The following is a 24253-nucleotide window of genomic DNA, read 5'->3' as shown; positions in this document are numbered from 1 at the left end:
TATCCGTGGCCCCCAATATTATCTCTGGGGCTAGAGCCTCCTGCTAATTCCAGTCCCCGAAACCCACAGAGTCAGGCCAACGCTGAAGCTTTATCGAGCAGGGCATTTTTACAGGACCCATAACCACAGCTAATGCCAGGCCAGGGTGGGAGGCTATGGCCAGAGGGCACCGCCACCACGCTCAGCTTCAGGAAGGGTCTCAATGTGAAGCCCTTTGTAGACCCAGTGTCTCTGGGAAGCCCCCCAACGTGCCCCCTCCCGCTGCCCAGGTCCGTCTATGAGCTGGTCTGAGGGTCCAGCTACCTGAGTGTCCATCTGAATCCATTTATCTACGCATCTGTCTCGCTGGGTCTGTGAGCCGTTGGACATCTCTGTGCGGCTCCGTGTGACCGAGAACATGTGAGGGGCTTTCTTTGAGGCTCCTTCAAGTCTGTGTGTATGAATCGATCATAGATCCTTAATTTTGGTGGATCTGTGGGGCCTCGAGTCCAGGCACAGATCTGTCCCTATAAAAACCATCCTGCGTGGATCCACTCGCTCTTGTTCCAGCCCCAGTCCCCGGGCAGGTCCAGGTGCTGGGACTGGGCTCAAAGGTGGCGCTTCATGTGCAGGGCTAGGTGGTCAGAGCGCGAAAATGCTCTCGGGCAGAGCTGGCATCGGAAGGGGCGCTGCCCGGTATGCTTCCGGTAGTGGCGGGTCAGCTCATCCGAGCGTGCAAACCTCCAGCCGCAGCCGTCCCATGTGCAGGCATAGGGCTTCTCCCCTGGGGGATGATGAATCGGTGAGCACCACCGTCCAGTTCCTCCTCCCCTCTCGCCCGTAGGCTTCCCATCCACCCCTACACCTAGCTGTACCACTTTACTCTGCTCAGGGCCAAGCCAGGTGAGCAATGCCCCAAGGGAACAAAATGTAGGAAGGGGCCCTTTCTCAGGTGCCGGTGCTGCGTCTGCACCCAGGCCCTGTCCTCTATACCTGCATCTGGCTGCAGACCCGTGCTCGGGTCCGGTGCATGGGCACACTATCTCCGTGTCCTAATTCCATTCACCCCCGCTCTGTCCCCTGAGTTCCAACCTCTCCCTTGTACCACGGGCACCTCCAGCTGCTGCCCAACCCTGTCCCTGGGCTCTAAGCCCCGAAATCCACTGTAGTTTTAGGCCTTGTCTACCGTAATCAACACTCAACCCCTGCTACACTGGTCACTCTTCCGCAGTACATCTTGCCCCACCCTCCGTCCAGAACCCTTGAACATAGGCCCCGCCCCTCACTGCCTCTAGTCCACGCCTCACCCCTGTCTTTCCTCCTCTCTAGGCCCGGCTTCTCCTTCTTTGCCCAGCCCTCTCCTGTTTCCCAGCTTTGCCCCTGCCATCCTGGTATGTCTGTCCTCTGTGACCCTGCCCTGCACCCGGTCAGCCCCAGTGTCTGAAGTCCTGAGTCCCAGCTATATCCCTTCCATCTCTGGGGCCGCCTCCACGCCAAGCAACTCGCACTTTATACCCCTGGATCAAAGCCTTAAGCTCTCCATTTGCCCCAACTTTAAACCCAGTAACTTTGGCCTTGCTTGGCGTTCCAGGCTTGTGCCCTCCGCCCCCCCCTTCCTCTAGTCCCGCCCCGTACACCACATGCCCTGCTTTCTGCTCCTCGACCGGCCCCTTGTGGGCTCATTTGCTCCTCAGTTCTCAACTCTGAAACGCGTCCCAAATGTTCTAGGCCCGCTACCCTACCCGTACCGCTGTCCGGCCCTTCATGACCCTGTCCTAGCCCCTGAGGTTCCAGGCCCGCTCTCTACTCTTTGTGTCCTGGCCCTTGCTCCAGGACTCAGCCTCCAGCTCCGCCTCCGGAGTTATAGACCAGCCCCCTTTGCCTTGAGCCTGCCCCCTTGTTTGGGTTTCTGCCCCGCCTCTAGCTTCGCCCACTGCACAAAGGCCTCGCCCCCTCACCCGTGTGTGTGCGCAGATGCGCCTTCAGGTGGGAGCTCTTGGTGTAGCTCTTGCCGCAGCCTGGGTGCGCGCAAGTGTGCGCCGCCTGTCTCTTGCGCGCCCACGAGCGCCGGCTGCGTTTGGATGGCGTGGCTTCGCTGATCCCTCCTGGGTCTCCCGCGGTGCCTCCTAGCCCGGCGCCCGTCGTCCCGGGCCCCAAACAACTTAGGAAAGAGGGGGGTGCGGCAGGGCCGGGCGCGGGTGCCGGCAGCCCGCGGTAGAGCTGGAAATGCCCTTGGTACTGCGGCACCGGGTACAGCGTGGGGTACCCGGACAGCAGCCCGTAGGGGGCGCTTGGCGCCGCGGGCACTGAAAACCCTGTCCGCGGGAAGTAGCTGCCCGAGGAGCCTACTCCCGGCCCAGGGTATACTGACTGCAGCGGCAGCGCCTTGGGCTCGGGGGTCAGGGCCAGGGCTGAACCCACGAAAGCGTCGGGGGCCGGGGCTCGGGGAGACGGGCGCGCCCAGCCTGGGTGCTCCTCTTGACCCAAGAGCCCAGTCACGACCCCCGGACTGCTCGCATACGCGCCCAGAGTCTCAGGAAGCGGCGGGTATGGCCCCCCGGGGCCCTCGCCGGGCGCCAGAGCGTTGGTCCGGGCCTCTCCACTTGGCTCCGGACCCGGGAAGTTGGTGAGGAGGAGATCCAGGTCCCAGGCGACGGCCTCATCTCTCTCGTCGTCCTCGTCCTCCTCCCGCACGTCTTCCGACTCCGGCTTCACGTGAAGGGGCAGTCCTGTGAGGCCAGGGGGCCCCGGGCCAAGGTCCTGCTCCTCGTCAGAGCGCCACCACTGAGGGAGGGAACCGTCAGCATGAGGTTTCAGCAGACCCCCTAGTACCCCGTCCTATGAGGGCTCATAGGGCTCGGGCCAAGTACCTTGATGGGGGGCTGAAGGCGGAAAGGGTCCTGTTCGCTTGTGTGCCCCACCCCCCTATACCTGCCCCCCCCCCCAGGACAGAGGTTGTTCGGGTCTGTCTGGAGACAGGAGATAAGACCTCTGTTATCTGGAGCCACACTCTGGCATGGGGGGAAGGGATGACAGCCAGAGATGGAAGACTGGGGCCCAGCCTTGACTCAATTTCCCCCCAGAGCCTCCAATAAGGTTAATTCTTCTTCTCCATCCTCCAACAAGGTTAATTCCCAAACCCTGGCTATTCCCTGGGAGCCCTGGTGGCACAGTGGTTAAAGTGCTCAGCTGCAAATCAAAAGGTCATTGGTTTGAGCCTACCAGCCATGCTCTGCAGAAGAAAGATATGGCAGACTGCTTCCGTAAAGATTTCAGCCTTAGAAACCCAATGGGGCAGTTCTATTCTGTCTAGAGGGTTGCTATGAGTCTGCATTGACTCAATGGCAATGGGGTTTTGGGCCCCCTGCTATCTAGGGTTTCCTCTCTGAGCCTCAGACACACATGTCAGCTCAGAGCCTCAGTTTCCCATTATAAAAATGCATCCCAGAAGCTCTGACCACCCACTCCCCAGACCAAGCCCACCTCTCCCAGTCCTGGCCAGGTCTCTTGATTTCCAGGCCAAGACATAGGCTCGAACCTTCATGCTCTGAGGCCATGCCTGGAGCCCAGCCAGCCCACCTAGGCCCTTCTGGCCCCACCTTGAGGAAGTCCTCTTGTGTGTCCGGGAAAGGGCCCAGGGTGGTCAGCGTGCTGATGGAGGGCAAGGCAGTCTGGGCTGCCGCCATGGTGACTCCGAGGTCTTGGTGCCCACCCCGGGCCCTCAGGCCTCCTCTCCTTCAGCTGCCTCGTGGGCTCTGAGGCTCTGGTGCCCCTCTGGGAACTTCTCTCAGCACTCAGCTAATTGGCTGCAGCCCCTGATAAAGGCAGGCCAGGCAGGGGCGGGGGTTACCATTTCTGGGGAACAGACCTCACTTCAGCCTGTTGAGGCTGAGTTTTAAAGACCGCCCCTGCACCCAAAGTCGAATCAGATGTCAGGGGGTTGGGATTCAGCCGCTGGGTAAGGTGAGGCACTGAGGCCTCAAAGAACAGACATGGGGACCTGCTCTTAGTTTACCTTTCTGGATGGGGGAGAGGGATGATAGGTGGAATGGGTACGCTGGGGAGGGGCTGCAGGCCCTCCCCCACGGGGCCCTGAAGCCCTCTCCCTCCCCAGTAAACAGTAGTAACCATACTGGTGGCGGGATTTGGCACCAACTCCCTGCTAAGCATTATCAGGCACCCCAGATGTCACAGGCTGCTATCAGGTGGGGGCCCAGAACAGCAAAAGTTTTGTCCCCAGTGAGTGGGGGAGGGTTCGGACTTCATAGTAACTTAGCTTTAAAATGTCTGGGTCATGAGCTCTCAGGGCGTCACCCTGTCGCAGGAGAGAGCCCCTGCCACTCAGCCCCCCGGTATCTACCATAGACCCTCATTTGGTGCTGCAAGGAGCTTGGCTTGGGGAGGCTGAGGCTGGTGCAACTACACGTGCTCCAGTGAGAGGGGGTTTGGGGAGGAGGAAGCTCATCCTCTCTCCAGGGTGGGATGAACCAGTTGCATGGGGGCACAGGAAGTGCCTGATCACAGGAGACCCGCACCGCCCCTGCCCTGGGCCTGGCTGCTGCTTGACATCCACCCCACAAGGGGAGAAGGATCTGAGCCAGGGACCGCCACTGTGGGACCCTGGGAGCCCAGGAGGGGGACAGGGACACACATCACACAGACACATAGTTCACAGGCACATACAGCCATGCAGTTACATAGCGACAGAGGTCCCAGGTCCCTCAATCACAAACCACAGTCTCTGGTTTACCCAATAACAGATCAAAATTCCCAGCAATAAAAGCACAACCATATACCACATTTGTTACATAGTGTTATATTCTCACAAGGTTCTGACAACCATACAGTGTAACCCCACTGACACAATCAAACAGACAGAGAGATTCCTGGATATCCTGTCATAGAACTATAGAAGATGCAGTCACATAACCTCATCAAATACAGATGCAGCCTCCGACACACAAACAGAAGACACCACACATCCATTCACAAACACACAATGAGGCAGTAGTACACAGCTGCAACTCTATGTCATAAAATCACAGATACAATCAGCAACAGATCCATAAAGAACCGACAGTTTTACAGTCACAGCACCTGTCACTATCAACATGTGCAATTATTCACACAATTGCAGAGTTACCAATGCCTAATGATAGGGGTGCATCCAAACACAAGCAACCACTCGGACAGAGACGCACACACCCTGAGAACTCACCCAGATATGGACATATCATCACAGACTGCACAGAGTAGGTAAACTACAAACACATTACACAAAAAGACAAAAAATTGCCATGTGCTACAAGGCAGAGGGAGGCAACAATGTAAACATTCTCTGGACACACTCACTAGGTTGGCTATAATTTAAAAGTTGGAAAATCATGTGTTGGCAAGAATATGGGGGAGAAATTGAAGCCCTCATACACTGCTGGTGGGAATGTAAAATGGTGCAGAGGCTGTAGGAAATAGTTTGGCAGTTCCTCCGAGAGTTAAACATAGAATTATCCTATGACCTAGCAATTCTACTCCAAGGTATATGCCCCAAAAGCTTGAAAGCAGGGACTCAAGCAAATCCTTGGACATCAATGTTCATTGCAGCATTAGTTACAACAGTCAAAAGGTGGAAACAACCTACAGTGTAGTAAATTACTTAGTATGGCTTTTCTACCCATAAGTCATTGTAAACTCAGTGGTGGAATGAGCAACTGAGGAGCTCCTGATTGTAAATGTTATCTACCTGGGGTATTTCTGTTGGGCGTGGCACAACACAGTGTTATGGGAGACTCTCTCTCAGGTGCTTAGAGTTCTGATGCTATGATTGGCTAGTTTGGCCACTCCACCAAGCTCAAAAGGAGGCCCCCTAGAGGCAGAACTCTCTCTGACTGCTGGTTGAGGAAGACGTGCTGCTGAAAGAGATATGCGTTCCTGAGACACGTGTTGCTGGGAAAGAGACGCAAGAGACACGCATTGCTGAGTGAGATACTGAGGGGCCAGCACTGCTGGGGAAGAGACTGTGAGAGACTGTTGGCTGAGGGACGGTGGGCTGGGAGAGAGGCTGAACATTCTTCCTGAACTTGAGTAGACTGGTGCTTCCCTAATAAACCCCATAATCCATGAGTTCTGTGTGGCCACTGCAGCGAATTAGCAAACCCAGGAGAGAGGTGATGGGTGCTTTGGGAGGAACGGTTGGAGAAAGGGCTGGAGGGAGGCAGCATGTCTGGCCTGGCAGGAATAGGCCTTGGGTTATTGATGGTGACTGTCTTCCTCTTGTGGGATTAGAGGAGGTCAGAACATGTGGCTTCCTTGCCCTTTTTGCACAACCCAGTGTCCATCAACAGATGAATGGATAAACACAACGTGGTTTATTCATATAATGGAATACTGTTCAGCCAAAAAAGAAAAAAAAGAAATTCTCATACATGCTACAATGTGAATGAAACTTGAAAACTTTATGCTCAGTGAAAAGAACCAGACACAAGAGGCCACACACTGTATGATTCAGAAGGGCCGGGGCCTCTGGTGGGAGACAGACTCCTGGGAGTGTGTGGCCAGGAAGAGCATGGATGTTCAAGGGCAGCAAGGCCTGAGCCTCAGTTTGGGTTTCCCCAAAATCAAAATCAGGTTTTCCCGCAACAGCTCCTGAGCTTTAGGAAACCTCAACACTGACACTAGCTCCAGGAGAGGGAGCTTTAGGGAAAGGGGGGTGAAAGGAGAAAGGTCACTGGCTCAGGAGGAGGGAGATGATTAGAAAACTGAGAGCTATGAAGAATCTAGACATGTCAGGGTGAGCATGTGTGTGATTCAGATAATTTTACTTGGAAATGAGGGATGAGAAGAGCCCAGAAAATGGAAGAATTCAGGAGCACCCGGGTCCCAGGCACTGGGGGCCAGTGAACAAACTCAGACACAATCCCACAATTACTCCCCTCACTGTCAGCTGGAGATGATGTCTGAGGCACTGTATACACACAATCAGAGACCTGACTGTCAACATGGAAAGAGTTATTCTTGGGCAGGCAGAAGCCTGGCCTGGGAGTCAGGAGAGCTGGATCCCAATCCTGGTCCCTGCTTTGCACCTGTCACACTGTGACCTTGAGCAAGAACTCTCTGCTATCTTGGCCTCAGTTTCCCAATTGGGAAATGACGGGTCATGGCAGACATGTGATTCTCAGGTACAAGCAACTATACACTCAGATTCAAATACTGCCCATAAATAATGCTCATAAAGTGTCACTAAGGGAAGCATCACTGCACACGGTGTCATGATCACACTCAGACACATAATTACACACCACTGCACATAAACTAAGTCAACGGACACATACAGACACACAACAACACTAGAAACACATAGACACAACACAAATATGCAGTTATACTATCACAAAGATAAGTCACACCTACACACAAAACCATTGAAACAGGCATGCACGCACCACACACACAGTCACACAGAATACCATCACACAAGCTTTCTATCACACAGACATACAACCATAGATATAGTTACAAAGTCACAGGCACACAGTCATCCATAGTCAGCAGACATAAAGTCAAATACTCTCACAACCACACAGCCACAATCATGTACTGATACAGAACATAATCACATAGACATACCCAGGACTCACAACTATTAAGAGCATCCCACAAATACATAATTACTATCACAATTACAGACACACAATCACAAGACACACACTCAGACTCATATAATACACAAGCAATCCCCAAAACAGACGTACAACCATGAAGACAGAATCACCTAACACTCCAGAGAAACATAATCCTACACAGACACACACATAATCAGTCAGAAAAAACCCAACCTACATAGTCTCAAAGAGACACCATCAAAGCCCCACAACGTCACAGGCATACAGTCAATCCCACCCACATACAGATACACACTCAGGCACAATCACACACACACAGACATACGCAACTAGCTACACGTGCCTCCTGGGACAGACTGTCAGAGTGGGGGCTAAGCTGAGACCGCCCATCCATTGCCCCTCACCTCCAGCACTACAAAAAGGAAACCCTGAATTCTGGTCTCCTAGGAGCTCTGGTAGCATAGTGCCTAAGGCACTTGACTGCTCACCAGAAGGCTGGCGGTTCAAATCCACCAGCCACTCCTCGGAAGGAAGGTTGGGCAATCCTACTTCCGTAGTGATACTGCCTCGGAAACCCAAGGAGGGGTCGCTATGAGTCGGGGCCGACTCGACGGCAAAAAACAACAACAACAACAACAACAAGGTTCCAAGACTCATTTCTCCAGCACCTCAGTTACCTCTCTCTTAACTCACAGAGCCCTCTATACACCCTACAACTGGTCAATCAGGAATCAGCCGAGCCCCCTTCAAAGGCCAATCAGAACTTAGCTGGTCCATCAGGTTGGCCTACGGGTCTTTCGCCCCGTTTCCGTTTTGCTCCTTAAAGGGGCCAACATGAATCCGTCCGGGCGCGCCCCCTGTAGGGGCAGGGCTGTCATGGCCCTTTTAAAAGGTAGAGACTTGGAGGCAACGAGTCTTAGGAGAAACCAATGAGAAGCCTCCTTCGGCCTCGCCCCGCCCGTCTCTGCGGAAGGTCAAAGGGCTTTGTTGTTGCACAGTGGCTTTTGCAAACAACCTTGGGGGCGCCTGGTGGGGAGCGGGCGTTAGGCCTAGGGAGGGGTGTAGGACGGGAGATCAGCTCATTTTGACAACCCACGCTCTTCCAGGTCGTTTGTCGTTGCTCCACTCGCCCGCCCGCTTCCCTCATGGCGCTGAGAGGCGCCTCCGCCTTGCTGTTGAGCCACGGTCCCCGCCTGCGAGTCCTGCGCACGTGGGGCTCGGCAGCGTCGCAGACGGGTCAGTGGTGATGTAGAATGGGTAGAATTGGGGCTCAGAACTTTCCCGGGGTGATTTTTCGTCTTGTGTTTGCAGAGAAGAACGGGAAGACACAGAACCGACCAACCAAGTGTAAGAAATCCCTCGTCACGCCATGCCACTGTTCCGGGTGGGCTCTGTCCTAGAATCAGAGGGCTGCACGCGCAGGAAGGCAAGACTGGGCCCAGAGTCAGAGATACTGAAGTAGCGTGTGCCTTGTCCCTGTGGGACCGGAGTAAAGCCGAGCCTTCCTCTCCACCTCGTAGCTTCACGTCCGCAGTTTGACTGGAGGGACCCGCTGGTTCTGGAGGAGCAGCTGACGGCAGATGAGATCCTCATCAGGGACACCTTCCGCACCTACTGCCAGGAGCGCCTCATGCCCCGCATCCTGTTGGCCAATCGCAACGAAGGTGCCTAGATGGACAGGCGGGTGTGCACCCTGGGACTCCCCTTCTTGCTTGGGCCGCACCCCCCTCACTATGCACACTAGCTCTTCCAGCTCTAGCTGGGATTATGGGCCCCAATGCTCTGGGGCTGGGACTTCAGTGGGCTAGAGCTGGGCCTGAATTCGTGCATCTGTCTCTTGGTAGTTTTTCATCGGGAGATCATCTCGGAGATGGGGGAGCTGGGCATGTTGGGCCCCACCATCAAAGGTAGAGACAAGCTTTTCTTAACACTTTGTATTTTGAAAAGTTGCCCCCGCACATTTTTTTCTTTTTTTCCTGAGCTACACTTTTCCAGTCTGAAAAGTGAGGCTGTTATTCTTCCCTCTAGAAGCGACGGTGGGGATGAAATGAATGAACCTTCATGCAGGGCCAACTTGGTGGCCCCTGCTTGGTTGCTCCTATCTAGCTGAGACTGTTGGGCCCCAGGAGTCACTGCTCCCAGGTGAGCAGGACTTTGCCTGTCACCCTACTTCCCCCAACCCTACTAGGTTATGGCTGTGCCGGGGCCTCGTCTGTGGCCTATGGGCTCCTGGCCCGAGAGCTGGAGCGTGTGGACAGCGGCTATAGGTCTGCAATGAGTGTCCAGTCCTCACTCGTCATGCACCCTATCTATGTTTATGGCAGCGAGGAGCAACGGCAGAAGTACCTGCCCCGGCTGGGTGAGTGCTGCCCTTGGGGCCTGGTGGAAGGTAGACAGACCCAGTCTGGAATTCAGGGGTGGGGCTATCCCCTGAGCCTGCCTTCTGTCCCCATCTCAAGGACAGCACTTATGCTCACCCAGGCCCCCAGCCAGACCCTAAGCCTCACCCCACCTCTAGTCCCCCACCAGCCAGACCCTAGGCCTCACCCCACATCTAGTCCCCCACCAGCCAGACCCTAGGCCTCACCCCACCTCCAGTCCCTCACCAGCCAGACCGTAGGCCTCACCCCACCTCCAGACCCTTTCTAGCCCAGCCAGACTTCTGATGTATTTCTTCAATCTGTCTTTTTCTCATCATCATCTCCCTCTTCATTTGCTTTCACGCTTGAACTCTTTCTTTGATCCAGTCCAGAGTTTAAAGTCTTAACTTCCTAGCGGTGTCCACAAGGCCCCAGGTGACCTGGTCTCTGCTAACCTTTCCACTTTGTCTCTGGCCACTCTCTTGCCCACTGTTCCCTAGCTAGACTGTGACTTGAATTCTCCAAATGTACCCCTGGGCCTTTGCATTTCTCTCTCTTAGGAACACTTCCATACACCATATCCCTGCTAAACTCCTTTTTCACTGTCATCACGACACGGTTTAGCCAACTTCTTCTTGACTCCCCTGGGGCTCCTCCCGATCATGGCATTGTGACTGTGGCCTGGTGGGGCCTGTCTCCACCACCACCGGGAGTGCTGTGAGGGCAGGGCACAATTTGCCTTGGCCCCAAGGCCTGGCTTGGAGATGCTGACACATTTTAGTTGAGGGGATGAATGTGGGTCACTCTTTACTCCACCAGCCCCAGTGACCTGCCTTGTCTCTGCAGCCAAAGGGGAGCTCCTGGGTTGCTTTGGGCTCACAGAGCCCAACCATGGGAGTGATCCTGGCAGCATGGAGGCCAGAGCCCGCCATAACCCATCCAGCAAGAGCTACACCCTCAATGGAGCCAAGACCTGGTGAGGGGGCTGGGGCTTGGCAGGTGGGTAGGCAGGTAGCAGGTGGTGGCCGGACCCCTCACTGCCATCCCACTTCTAGGATCACCAACTCGCCTGTGGCTGACCTCTTTGTGGTATGGGCTCGGTGTGAAGATAGCTGTATTAGGGGCTTCCTACTGGAGAAAGGGATGCGGGGCCTCTCGGTCCCCAAGATCGAGGGCAAGTTCTCCTTGCGGGCCTCGGCCACTGGCATGATCCTCATGGATGACGTGGAGGTGCCGGAGGAGAACGTGCTGCCCAACGCATCTGGCCTGGCGGTGAGCAGGGAACTGGTACAGGGCCACCTGCTGGGCTGCCTTTCTTGGGTGAGCCCACAGTAGTGATCGTTGAGGCTCAGGCTGATTACTGATGTGCTAAAAAAGTCCCATTTTGGTGGCCAACTTGCTCATACCGGTTCTCTGTCCAGCACACAGATGGGCTGAACCAGCTCAGTCCTTTGATTCATGTGCATGTACTTGCCTCCTCGCATCAGCCTCCTAGGTTGGAGTGTCAAAACCAGATCCTGAGCTGAGTGCAAATCTTGAGTGAGCAGGCACTGACGAGGCCTGGTGTGCACAGCTCTGTGTGAGCCATGATTGGCTCTCCTAGGACCCCCTGCGTATACTGACTGCACATTACAGAGATGCTCCTGGACTGAGCCCCCCTTCTCCATGCCCCAGGGTCCCTTTGGCTGTCTAAACAACGCCCGGTATGGCATCACATGGGGCGTGCTTGGAGCTGCTGAGTTCTGTTTGCACACAGCCCGCCAGTACACCCTGGACAGGTCTGTGGGGGCTACCATGTGTCTCCTGGGGGTGTAGGGTGCTTGGATGCCATTCTTCACTCCACCAGTGATTTCCCAGCCCCACCCACCAAATCTAATTTACTTCATCTGTGAAATGGCCAATAAAGTCCATACCAGCAATTAAGGACTGAGTGAATAGTGCTGAGTGGCTGAGGCAGTCTGGGAAGGCTTTCTGGAGAGTAGGTCCTGAGAAGGGCTGGGGTGTGGGGTTCCCTCTCATCCTGACCCAGACCTTGCCCTTGTAGGGTCCAGTTTGGCGTCCCATTAGCCAGGAACCAGCTGATCCAAAAGAAGCTGGCAGACATGCTCACTGAGGTCACACTGGGTCTTCATGCCTGCCTGCAGCTTGGCCGTTTGAAGGATCGAGACAAGTAGGGGTTGGGTGAGGTTGCAGGGCGGGGAGACAGCTGTGGCAGGAGGACCGTAGGCCCCTCCTGGGCATGAGGGTGACTTGCCCTGGGGAGAGTGGTCCTGCTGCCTGGTGGCCCCTTGAAACCCAGCCCTTCTCTCTTTCTTGGCCTTGATGAGCCAGGCTAGGGATGAGCCAAGGCAGTGTCTGCTGCCATGACTCTGTCTCCCTGGGTGGGTCTGTCCAGGGCACTGGGATACCTGCCTGCCCAGAGCTGGGTCAGTTCTCTATAATCTACTGTTATTGCTTGGATGTGCCACAACCAGGGCCACCCCAGAAATGGTCTCTCTGCTGAAGAGGAATAACTGTGGGAAAGCCCTAGACATCGCCCGCCAGGCCCGAGACATGCTGGGAGGTAATGGGATTTCTGATGAATACCATGTGATTCGACACGTCATGAACCTGGAAGCAGTGAACACCTATGAAGGTGGGACTAGATCCCTGGGGGTGATGGGTCACGGTGGCCTCGTGTTTGGGGAACATGTTTGGTGAGGAGGGGTGGGAGACAGCAGGCTTAGTCCTGTCCCTAGCTGTCATGAACCTTGGGCAAGTCACACCTCTCGGGCCCTCATCTGGAACAGCTCCCAGTGGGACAGCTCCCAGTGGGACAGCAGAAGTACAGTGCTTGCCAGGCCTGCAGAGGCCCAAATCAGGGGCCTGGTTCTCAGCTGACCAAGTGCAGCCCAGGCCTTTCTCCCACAGTACTTGTGAGGAGGTTGTTTCTGAGGCTGAGGTCCTCCTTGGGCATCCCCACCAGTAAGCTGGTGAATGCAAAGGAGTGGGAATGAAGCTACATCCAGGGACTACCCCTCCATTTTATGTTAAAAGGAAAAGGAAAGTGGATTGTTCTCTTGATATTCACTCCTCACCCTGATTGTGAGCACAGTGGGGCTCTGAAACCCTTTGCCTCATGGGAAGACAGATGTGTAAAAAGATAATTGAAAAGAAAAATATTATAACCCAGTGTGAGCCATGCAGAAATGGAGGGAGACCTAAGAGGAGGCAGGCACTGGACCTTTCAGGAAGAACGTGAAGCCACTTGAGGCCCCAGAGGAGGTGCAGGAGCTCCCTGCAGAGAGAAGGCAACAGTTCCCAGGCAGGCAGGATGGCCGTGGCTGTGCATGAACCGGTGTCTTCCCTGTGTCTCCGAGGATCAGAATTTAACCCAGGGGAGGTCCCACAGGCCCAGAATCTTGTCTCTACTGGGCAGCTGGATGGGAAACTCCAGAAACAGCAAGAGGGAGGACTGTGGAATAGGTACCATAAAGGTGTAGGAATGACCCTGAGGACAGGCAAAGAGGCCTTCAGTGTGGTTTTACACAGGGGAAGGACAGGGCCAGGTATGTGTTTTAGGCAGTAAATGGAAATAGTTTACTCTGTAAAAGGGGGATGATGATCTCTGCCCTCTGTCCACAGAAGCTGAGGTGGAGCAAACAAAAAAAGCACAGGGAGCAGTGAAGGCTCTGAGGGGCTGCACAGACACGGCGGTTGGGAGGTGGAACCCTGGGGCAGGCAGGCTTCAGGAGGCAGGAGATCGGCTATGATAAGCAACTGGTTTTAAGTGTTTCCCCATCCCTCCTGGTAAAGAAGGGCCTGATGATGTGTCTCCACATAGCTAATCAGTCAGCTTCTCTGGGAAGGAAAGCAGTGCTCAGATGAAAATGAAATGTTTAATCAACTGTGTAGGGGTGGGGTGTGGTGAATTTGCCATGAGTGGGGAGTATCAGGCTGGGTCTACAGCAAGTCTAGACTTGCTGCACTTCTGGGTCTAGCAAAAGGAGCTCTGGGATTTGCCGATGTGCATTACAGAACTGTGAAAACTAACTTCCTCAGCGGGGCGTGAACAGTCGCCTGTGAGCCTCCTCGCAGTGGCTGTAGGTAGGAGGTGAATTTCCGGGTGCTGTCAGCATTCACTGTCTTTGTGGGTCTGCTCTTCCACAGTAGCAGCCTTGAAGATTGATTTTAAGAGGAAGTTGTGAGTTGTTAAGACTCCAAACTGACTCTGTATTTATTGTGTCTAGGTACACATGACATTCATGCGCTGATCCTGGGAAGAGCAATCACGGGAATTCAGGCGTTCACGGCTGGCAAATGAACACACTTCATTCACCCGGGACCTGGGACTGTGAAGCCCCTTTCCAGAGGGACGCCTGGCAACTGCTCTGAGTACTCAGGGAGGTGGGGGATGGCCCTGAACTTTCCAAAGGAACCAACTTTTATGGTGGAAAGTGAGGGACACTGACCTTTACATATTAAAATTTCCCTTTTTCAGTCATTCAGATTTACTGCTTAAAAAGGAGATGGAATTCTTTGTACAGAGTTTTTCTATCCATTTTAACTGGACTTCATTTACCTTGGAAAAGAAGCTTCTTTTGACAGGAGGGATAGGGAGAGGGAGGGAAAGTCCCATTTGAAGTATCTTCTGTGAAACTGACCTAGCGTCTGACAGAGCAAACCCTCTCATACCAGAGTTTCTTCTGTGCCCTCTGACCCTGTGTCTTCTGAGGGGTAGTGCCCTGTGTTGGGCAGAGAGCAGAACAGAGTGGGAGAAGAATAAAGCCTCTGCGAGTCGAACCCCACAGTGCTGGGCCACCTTTACTTGTAACCACCTGAGAAGCAGTTTCAGACAAAGCAGAAACCAAAAGGTCTGGGGGCTGTGGGTCACTGGGATGTGGTGGGAATTTTCCCCCAGAGCAGTCAGGCCTTTAGTGCCTTTAGTAATAAATAACCCTAGGCTAGGCATTGCCTCATGCCCAGGCCATGTGCCAGGGCTGCAGGATTGAAGGTAGAGTGATGGTCCCGCCAGGCAGGTGCAAGGGACTCTGTACTTTTAGTTACCACCACCACAACGGCTAGCTCCTTGGTGTGTTGGCAGGGACTCCCCATATTATAGGGGGAAAAAAAAAACCCAAACCCACTGCTGTCAAGTCGGACCCAACTCATAGCGACCCCTCCTTGGGTTTCTGAGGTGGTATCACTATGGAAGTAGATTGCCTAACTTTCCTTCTGAGTAGTGGCTGGTGGGTACAGGACCACAAATGGGAGGACAAGAGCACAGATGGGGGCCTTTTCACTTATCACCGCCCTTGTGGGGTTTAGGGTTGGTGTCAGAGCCAACTTGCGGTTTCTGTTCACAATTACCTTCAGCTTAGCTGGTACAACCCTCTTTCCTCAGGTACCACCCCTCCCACCCCCACACACCCAAAAGTCGTCCTACCTCAGGCTGGAAACACAAGTCTTTGTACATGGTCTCCATGGTGTGGCACACTTGTTTGAGCTCTGTTTCCAAAGAGCTGATCTTTGCCATTTTCTCAGTGAACTCTTGGACCTTTTCCTGAATTATCTTGCTGTGGTGACTGTAAATCTGATACATCCTGTCTTCTAACTTCTCAGTCAGATCTGAAACCTTTTGAGTAAGTCACATTTTTGAAAAGTCAAACAAGGTAAAACAAAACATTTGTTCTAAGGAGACCCCTTAGATTTCTGCAATTGTAAGAATAGTAAAAACAATTCCAGTGACTGGGGTGTAAAATGTCTATCTGTTAATTTTTTTTTTTTTTTTAAAGCAAGGTACAAAATTATGGGAAACAGTTATTTAAAGTTGAACCATTTTAGGAAAAAACTATTCAGAACAGAACCTAGAGGGAAATATGCAACAAAGTAGCCGTTGGATGGTGGTACCATAGGAACATTTTTATACTTTTTCTATTGCATTGTATTTTTCTGTGCTTTCTCATTTTCTGTGAGGTACCAAGGTGTGTATTGGTAGAGATGGGAGAGGCATAGGGGAAAAACTCAGGCTGTCATCAAGAGATGTAATGCGGACTGAACAATCCACTCCACATGCAGGATCCATTATACATTCTGAAGAAACATCAGGCACAAAAATCAGCATCAGAGCTACTGTTGTTCTGTGCTGTTGCGTCGTCTCCGACCCACAGCAACCCCTCCCTGGGTTTCTGAGGCGGCATCTCTACAGAAGTAGATTGCCCAACATTCCTTTCAAGCTGGGTGGCTGGCTTCATTAGACACAAGCCTATTCACACCTCAGCTATGTGTTGAGGAATCCCTCAACTCTCCCATCAAGGTCATTCAGCTTCTGCAGGACATATGGGTGTTACAGTGTGAGCCAGAAGAACGAACACGTCTGTCTTGGAAGAAGTGCAACCAGAATGCTCCATACAAGGGAGGCTGGTGAGATTCTGTCCCATATACTTGGGACAGTTACCAGGAGGGACTAATCACTGGAGGAGGACATCATGCTTGATAAAGTAGAGGGTCAGCAAAAAAGAGGCAGACTCAGTGAGATGGCTCCGATAGTGGCCTCAAACAGCAACAACCGTGAGGATGTACAGGACCTCAAACTGTTTCCTTCTCTTGTGTAAGTCAGAACTGACTCAACGGCACCTAACAACAGAGTAAGCTATGTCTCAACCCCCAACTCCTACAACCATTAGCCATTGTGTGAAACAAGAGGTCTGGCTTTGGATGCAGAGGGACCTTGATTCCTCATCCTATAGCTCTCACTCTGTCAAATTATCTACAAACCTGTTTTCTCATCTATAAAATGGGTTCAATCTCTTCTTTGTAAGACTGATGGAAGACTGAAATGAAATACTATATGCAAGTTGCCTAGCACCAAGGCTGGAACACAACAGGTTTAGTGATGGTTTATCCTTTCCCCTTTTACATGAGAATATCCACCCCCCCCCCAGCTGAGGTTTTACAGTAGGCCTGGGGGAGTCTGTCACCTTAACCTTTAGGCTGTCCTTGAAGTTGGCCATGAATGCCTGGTCCTTTTGCCTGCTCTCGTTGATGTTTTGGATGAGCTCCTGAGCTCTCTTCTTCAAGATCTCAATGCTCGAGTCCAGAGAGGAAAAGTAGGATCCTGACTTCCCTTCTAGTATCATTTGGCAGTTGGCACTGGAAGTGGCAATAGAGGGGCTGGGAACTTGACTTCTGAAAATACAGAAAATTGAGATCAGCACCAAACTCTCCAGAGTGGTTGATCAGAATTAGCTGTGTGGTAGGAGGAGAACTGCGTCGTCTTCCGCTCCTGGGAGACACCTGGCACTTTTCCTAGGTTATTTCATTCACACAACCACCCTGAGAGACAAGGATAGTATCCAGTTTTATAACTGAGAAAACAGACCCAGAGGTACAAATACGTCTAAGTTCCCAAAAGAAGGAAATCTGCCTGACTCCAAAGCCCACGGTCATTGTATCCCACCAAGTTGGGTCTTGGAAATGAACATTTACTGATGCTATTAATAGCATAGATGCTTCACTGACCTCATGTCACTAATCTGCTGCTATCACTGATGCTTTCCACTCCTTTCTGAACCTGTGGGTGATGCCCACAGCATGGAGAGCACCGGGGCTAATGTACCTGGATGTGTCTGCTCCCACCAAGGGAGGTACACACCTGTCAAAAGTCAGTTATGTTTGTCCCAGACTGCTTGTGAGTTGTACATATCACTAGACTACAATTATTTAATTAAATAATGCAAAATGAAATAGGGATAAATAGTGACAGTTGTCTAAAAAGCAAAATTGAAAGGATAGCTAGAAAAAACAAATGGACTACCTATATGACTATGAGACCAGAAGAGCTAGATGGTGCTCGCCTACCACTGTCAACCATTCGGAGGGGGGATCTATGTAGGAGATCCTGGCGAGAGTGGGAGAACAATGTGGAACAAAACTCAAAATCATTAAAAAAAAAAAGGACCAGGTTTGCTGGTCTGATGGAACCCAACACTATGGCCCCTAGCTGCCCTTCAGGTCTAAAATCGAACCCACTCCTGTGGCTTCCAGCCAAACAAAAGACAGGCATATGAGCTAAACATTTACATTAGGTAGATACACTCCTTGGAGAGGTCAATCATGGGAGAAAAGAAGGGCTGTGTATGCACAGGGAGACAGCTAAGAGGGCAAGAGTACATGGAGGGAAGGACACAGGGAAGAGCTAACTGGGGAGGAAGTGGGAAGACAGCTATTGCATTGTGGAAAATTGTAATATGAGACAATGTATGTGAACTGCTGTATAGAAAATGAATTTGCTCTGTAAACTTTCACCCAAATCACAATAAAAATTTTAAAAAAACCTAAAACGAACTAGACAGGACCACTCCCTGAGCATTCTTGTAAAAGGATGTTTTGCTGTGGGTAAAAGAATTTTACCACCTTCTAGCCTGAAATTAGGGGTCCCAGGTGGCATTGCACTTGGACTACTAACCTAATTGTTGAGGTTCAAACCCAGTCGCACTGTAGAAGAAAGGCCTAGTGATCTGCTTCTGTAAAGATTACAGCCGAGAAAACCCTATGGAGCAGTTCTACTCTTTGTGGTACAGTGAGTTACTTAATACGGGCCTTCTAACTATATTCGTTTTTAAAATTTTTTATTATGATTTGGGTGAAAGTTTACAGATCAAATTAATTTTCCATATAGCATTCATACACATTTGTTTCATGACACTGACGGCAATCCCCACAATGGAACAGCTCCTTTCCCAGTTCCTCCCTGTGTCCTTCCTTCCTGTACACTCCTGCCCCCTGAGCCATCTCCCTGTGCAGCTACTGCCCTTCTGATCTCCCATGATTGATCATTCTAAGGAGTGTATCTACCTGGTGCAAACGTTCACCCCATCTGCCTATTGCTTTCTAGCCATATTCTTGAAGGCGCTCTGGTGGTGCAGTGATTAAAGCATTTGGCCAAAAGGTTGGCAGCTGTAACCCATCAGATGCTCCGTGGAAGAAACATAAGGCAGTTTGCTTCTGTAAAGATTTACAGCCTTGGAAAACTTATGGGGCAGTTCTACTCTGTCCTATAGGGTCGTTATGAGTTGGAATCAACTCAATGGCAATAAGTTTGTTTTTTGGTTTAGCCATAGTCTTTTTAACTCCCACCAAATGACTGGGTGGTACTATGCAAATGAGGTGGTTGTGGCCCACCAAAGGCATTGAATAGCTTGCTAATAATGTAAATGGGGTACACAGCACCCTTGTAGGGGTGAATCATGCAAATAAGGTGTATGGAACCCTGATGAGGGAGAGGATTGGTCAGTTTTTCCATTCACTAGCCTTAAAATGAGCCATCCCAGTGATGGAAAGGGGGACCTTTCCATGACCATGACCATGAAGAAGCATTGGGAGCAAATCATGTCCTTTGGAACTAGGATTACCATGCTAAGAACCTCTTAGACTGAGGAGACAGAGAGAGAGAGAGAGAGAGAGAGAGAGAGCGCTGTAACAAAGGAGACAGCAAGAAGCAGCATCAGAGAAATGGCGACAGCAGAGGCAGCAGAATCAAGAGACTGGCAGGAGACAGTGGAGTGGGCTTCCAGGCCCACAGAATGAAGCCTTCAGGCAAGAGGCTTGTTAGCAGAGAAGGGTGCCTCTGGGCACTTATTGGTGGCGCTAAATAGCTTTGTAACACTTGCCCAAGCAAGGGAGAGGCCAGGCCCAGCAGGAAAGAGGATAAGGCCAGAGACAGGCCTGCCTGTGGGCACAGCTGAGAAGGTGTCCTGACTGAAGAACTGTATCCTGAGTTGTTTCTGATCCTGAATTGTAACCTATTTCTTCCCCAATAAACCCCATAATCGTTAGTATTGTCTGTGACTTCTGTTTGGCCATTGCAATGGATTATTGAACCTAGCAGAGAAGTAGAGAATGTAGTGGGAGAGATGGAGGGATGACTGGTGTCAGAATTGGTAAAAAGACTGGAAACAGGAGGTATGTCTGACCTCTGCCTCATAGGAATCAGCCTTGGTCAATTGATGCTGATAATGATTCTCCTTCTCCATTTTGTAAAGTTAGAGATCAGACAACACCACCCTCATGCCATTTTTACATTCTGTAACACATGGCATTGCCATGAGCTGGAATCAACTAGCTTGCCTGCAATGGGTTTTGTTTGTTTGTTTAGCTGCAATTACTCTTTCTATTCCAGGAATGAGTGAGGCATAGAGACTAACAGAGACAAAGGACACATCAACCTTTTAACATTAAGATCTTTGCAGCATCTGGATTCATGTGGCTAATACAGAATGATGGGTTTTTAAAGAATAATCATGCTTTTCATGATCACTATGGAGCTGCAAAGATGGGTTCAAGAAAAACTGGTTTCCGACTCCCTGAGACCTCATGTATTCCCTTCCCTCCAGTTCAAACTAATCCCTGGAGTCCATCTGTCCATCACTTTAGCATCTTGCTGGTGGCCTCATGCCTCTCTGTCACATCCACCCACCACAACCCCACCCTGGCTCAAGGGTGCTTTCTGTTTTAACTCTCAAGAACTTGAGTATTGCTGGAAAAAATCATAACCCTATAAGCAGGATGGGAGTTCTGGTAGCATAGTGCCTAAGGCACTTGACTGCTAACCAGGAGGCTGGCGGTTCAAACCCACCAGCCACTCCTCAGAAGGAAGATGGGGCAATCTACTTCTGTAGTGATACAGTCTCAGAAACCCAAGGAGGGGTCACTATGAGTTGGGTCTGACTCGACTTGATGGCACATAACAGCAACAACAACATAAGCAGGATATGAGATCTACATGAAGCAATTTGGCCTTTGTCTTGGGTTCATGAGAGATACTCTCTAAAAAACAAAACAAAAATCCTTGGAATTTAAGTATCTTCAATAAGGACCACACACCTAACAGGTTAGGTGAGGTGATGAGGTGACTCTAGCCTGGGGACTTGGCCAGATCAGAAAGACCCACCCTCAGGGTCACCTCATGATATCAACTGACCTCAGGGAAGAGGGGCTAGAGTTTACATTACATAATGAGACTTCCAACAAAAACTCTGAACACAGAAGCTCCATGGGCTTCCCAGTTGAGGAAACCACCTGCTCTTGGGAGGATGATACGACCCCTCTGGGACATGGCAGTCCACATTGGGAATCCTCCCAGACCTTAGCCTAAGAGTCTTTTTATGCTGATCCTGATTTGTATCCTTTTTTACTATAATAAATCTGTAATCATAACATTTTCTGTGAGTTGTTCCAGCAGATCATTCCCACAACTCACAAGTCATTCCCACAACCCAAAGGAGTTGTGGGAACTAGCAAGTCAGGGAGCCCAGGGGGATTCCCAAGCTTGTGGCTGACAGTCTGAAGGACAGTGTCCTTTTAACTTGTGAGAAGTGGCTAAAGTTAGGGAGAGAAGTGCTGCATGTTGCAGCTAATGGCAGACTTTAGGAAAGTAAGAGTAAGGAATGTGATTTATGCTGATTATTAGCCTCATTCAGGGTCACTGCCAATTCCTGGCTCCAGCTTCAGGGGTGGGGATCCTCAGGGCCATATGGCATCTGGTCACTTCCTTGTCTCATTCTTCCCATCAGCCATTCCAAACCTTCATAATTCACCTGTCCCTGATGCCCACATTTGCTTCCCCTTAACCTAAGCAGATAGGAGCTCTAGTAGCACAGTGCCTAAGGCACTTGACTGCCAACCAGAAGGCTGGCGGTTCAAACCCACCAGCCACTCCTCGGAAGGTAGGTTGGGCATTCCTACTTCCGTAGTGATACTGCCTCGGAAACCCATGGAGGGATTGCTATGAGTCGGGCCGACTCGATGGCAAATAACAACAATAACAACCTAAGCAGATATGGAAACAGTGCAGGCCAAAAACTCCCTCTGCTTTCTGCTCTCCAACCCCCAGAAATGCATCCACAACCGTCCTTCCTCTTACCAACACGCCCAGCTCAGTGGGAGAGACGTTTCATGCCTTTGCCTAGCTCTGAATCCTATCTCCCATCCCATCCCTTTCCCTCCTCTTGTATCTTTTTTTTTTTCAAATGTGATTTGGGTGAAAATTCCTCTTCTTGTATCTTTAATCTCTCCTTTTTTTCTGGCTCTTTCGCTTATCATTTGCCTCTTCCATCTTGAATGTGCACGTGCATAGAACCTCTCCACTCCCCCAGGTCTTTTAGCCAGCCACCTCCCTTTTCTCTCCCTATCATGGTCAGGGTTCTAGAAAGAGCTACCTATGCTTTCTGAGTACACCTTCTTACATTCCACTTACTACTCAACCTACTGCCATCAGGTTCCTGCCCCAGGTCTCAAATGTAATGGGGCTCCTCTCCAGTGACCTATGGTTAAATCAGGAAACCCTTCAGACTATAACTTCCTTGACCTCTAGGCAGCAGTTGCTGCTATTGATCACTTCTTCAATGGCATTCCTTCTGAGTTGTCTGGTTTGTCTTCCTCTGTCCCTGATGCGTTGGCATCCCTCGGCCTTTCCTGTTTCCTATATACTCTCTTCCTGGATGCCCTTATTCACGCTCCTGTGGTGCAGCGAGGCCTGCCACCTTCCCTTCTCCTGACCCCTCCAGATAATCTTCTGCTCACCATTCCACAACACACCCCATCATCCTCCAAAACCACTATTCCAGGTGCTGGGATCCACTGGCACTCCCTTTTATTGCTGAAGTCCTGCTTGCTTTGTAAAGTCTTCCCTGGCTGTGTTAAGAGCAGACAGAGTCACTGTCTACATACATCTCAGCCTCCCCCACTAGTCTCCTGGAGGCCCAGAGCCACATCTCATTCATCTTGGTAGGCCCATTATCTACCCTTTACAATAAGGGTAACAAATATGTGTTGAATATATGAACACACAGCTAGTGAGGGCTCTCATCACCATCCACGTGCTGATTACTCTCAAATTTACCATCTCCAGCTATGGCCTTTATCCTCAGCTCCCAACCAACATACATACTTACCTTCAGGCCATCTCCACTTGGATGTCCTCAAAGGCATCTGAAACTGCATTAGCAAACCAAAATCATTATCTTCCCCCAACCTGATTTCATCCTCTCTTCTCTTAGTGAGAACCACCTACCTGTTCCCAAGCCAAAAACTTAGCACTCAGCCTGAAATCTGGTTTTTGTCTGTTCCTCCACGTGCTATCACTTCGTTGTTGTGTTATTAGGTATCATCGAGTCAGTTCTGATTCATAGCAACCCTATGTACAATAGAATACTGCCTGGTCCTGCGCCATCCTCACAATCACTGCTGTGTTTGAGCCCACTGTTGCAGCCACTGTGTCAATCCATTTAGTTGAGGGTCTTTCTCTTTTTCATTGACCCTTTACTTTACCAAGCATGATGTTCTTCTTCAGAGACTGGTCCTTCTTGATAACATGTCTAAAGTACATAAGATGAGATGTATTGAGTTTCCATAATCTCTTTCAACAGATACAATCAATTTGATTTCTGTGTATTCCATCAGTTGAAGTCCATGTGTACAGGCACTGTTTCATATTGTTGGAAAATTATTTGCAGTGAATAAGTCATTGGTTTTACAAAATTTCTGTCACTAAGGCCATGTTTTCCAGCTACCAATCCTTCTGTATTTCCAACTTCTGCATTCCAATCACAAGTAATTATCAGTGCATACTGATTGCATGTCTAATCAATTTCAGACTGCAGAAGTTGGTAAACATCTTCAGTTTCTTAATCCTTTGCATTACTGGTTGGTAAACTGAGTAATAATTCATATTAGCTGCTCTTCTTTGTAAAAGTATGGAGATTATCCTATCACTGACAGCATTATACTTCATGATAGATCTTGAATGGACTATATGAAGAACAACTTGGCATCAAGATTGGAGGAAGAATATTTAACAACCTGTAATATGCTAATGACACAACTTTGCTTGCTGAAAGTGAGGATGACTTGAAGTACTTACTGATGAAGATTGAAGAATACAATCTGTGGTATGGATCACATCTCAATATAAAGAAAATAAAAATCCTTACAACTGGATCTATAAGCAGCATAACAATAAATGGAAAAAAACACTGAAGTTGTCAGACTTCACATTGCTTGGTTCTACAATCGACGCCAATGGAAGCAGCAGTCAGGACATCAGACAACGTATAGCACTGGACAAGTTGGCTGCAAAAGACCTCTTTCAAGTGCTGAGGAGCAAAGATGTCTCCTTGAGGACTAAGGTGCACCTGACACAAGCCATGATATATTTAGTCACCTCATATGCATGTGAGAACTGGACAATGAATAAGGAAGACCAAAGAAGAATTGATGCTTTTGAGTTGTGGTGCTTGCAAAGAATGCTGAAAGTAC

At 50.6% G+C, this 24253-nt stretch overlaps 3 protein-coding genes across 3 annotated transcripts in view; 1 reads left to right on the top strand and 2 right to left on the bottom strand.

Annotated features, from left to right (window-relative positions):
- Positions 1–587: 587 nt before the first annotated feature.
- KLF1 (Kruppel like factor 1) lies at positions 588–3665 on the bottom strand. Its single transcript, XM_007954399.1, has 3 exons — positions 3579–3665; positions 1938–2763; positions 588–763 (listed from the first exon to the last, which is right to left on the bottom strand). Exons 1-3 carry the CDS (start codon positions 3663–3665, stop codon positions 588–590), a joined length of 1089 nt encoding a protein of 362 aa, XP_007952590.1.
- A 5078-nt stretch (positions 3666–8743) lies between these two features.
- On the top strand, positions 8744–14261 carry GCDH (glutaryl-CoA dehydrogenase). Its single transcript, XM_007954398.1, has 11 exons — positions 8744–8834; positions 8910–8945; positions 9119–9262; positions 9443–9505; positions 9787–9957; positions 10805–10934; positions 11014–11230; positions 11633–11736; positions 12003–12128; positions 12433–12593; positions 14188–14261. Exons 1-11 carry the CDS (start codon positions 8744–8746, stop codon positions 14259–14261), a joined length of 1317 nt encoding a protein of 438 aa, XP_007952589.1.
- A 365-nt stretch (positions 14262–14626) lies between these two features.
- The window catches only part of SYCE2 (synaptonemal complex central element protein 2), a 36359-nt gene continuing 26732 nt past the window's right edge, over positions 14627–24253 (bottom strand). Inside the window, exons 3-6 of the mRNA XM_007954432.1 lie at positions 16918–17089; positions 15358–15572; positions 14766–14869; positions 14627–14682 (exon numbers count right to left, since the gene is read on the bottom strand). Coding sequence (XP_007952623.1) covers positions 14627–14682; positions 14766–14869; positions 15358–15572; positions 16918–17089 — 547 coding nt within the window. The remainder of the gene's footprint in view (positions 14683–14765; positions 14870–15357; positions 15573–16917; positions 17090–24253) is intronic.

The sequence above is a fragment of the Orycteropus afer genome, unplaced genomic scaffold (assembly GCF_000298275.1).
Source record: "Orycteropus afer afer isolate SDZICR_OR568_19922 unplaced genomic scaffold, OryAfe1.0 scaffold00460, whole genome shotgun sequence".
In the NCBI taxonomy this organism is placed as follows: Eukaryota; Metazoa; Chordata; class Mammalia; order Tubulidentata; family Orycteropodidae; genus Orycteropus; species Orycteropus afer.
Note: the sequence above shows the minus strand (reverse complement) of the source record. Positions and strands in the feature narration are given on the sequence as shown.

What these genes read in the sequence shown, in the direction of transcription:
- KLF1 (XM_007954399.1), bottom strand. Translation starts at nt 3,665, where the DNA reads ATGGCGGCAGCCCAGACTGCCTTGCCCTCCATCAGCACGCTGACCACC. An exon ending in CACAAGAGGACTTCCTCAAG is followed by an intron (nt 2,764 to 3,578) that starts GTGGGGCCAGAA and finishes TCCCTCCCTCAG; the next exon opens with TGGTGGCGCTCTGACGAGGA. An exon ending in GCATCTGCGCACACACACGG is followed by an intron (nt 764 to 1,937) that starts GTGAGGGGGCGA and finishes ATCATCCCCCAG; the next exon opens with GGGAGAAGCCCTATGCCTGC.
- GCDH (XM_007954398.1), top strand. Translation starts at nt 8,744, where the DNA reads ATGGCGCTGAGAGGCGCCTCCGCCTTGCTGTTGAGCCACGGTCCCCGC. An exon ending in GTTGGCCAATCGCAACGAAG is followed by an intron (nt 9,263 to 9,442) that starts GTGCCTAGATGG and finishes GTCTCTTGGTAG; the next exon opens with TTTTTCATCGGGAGATCATC. An exon ending in CTCAATGGAGCCAAGACCTG is followed by an intron (nt 10,935 to 11,013) that starts GTGAGGGGGCTG and finishes TCCCACTTCTAG; the next exon opens with GATCACCAACTCGCCTGTGG.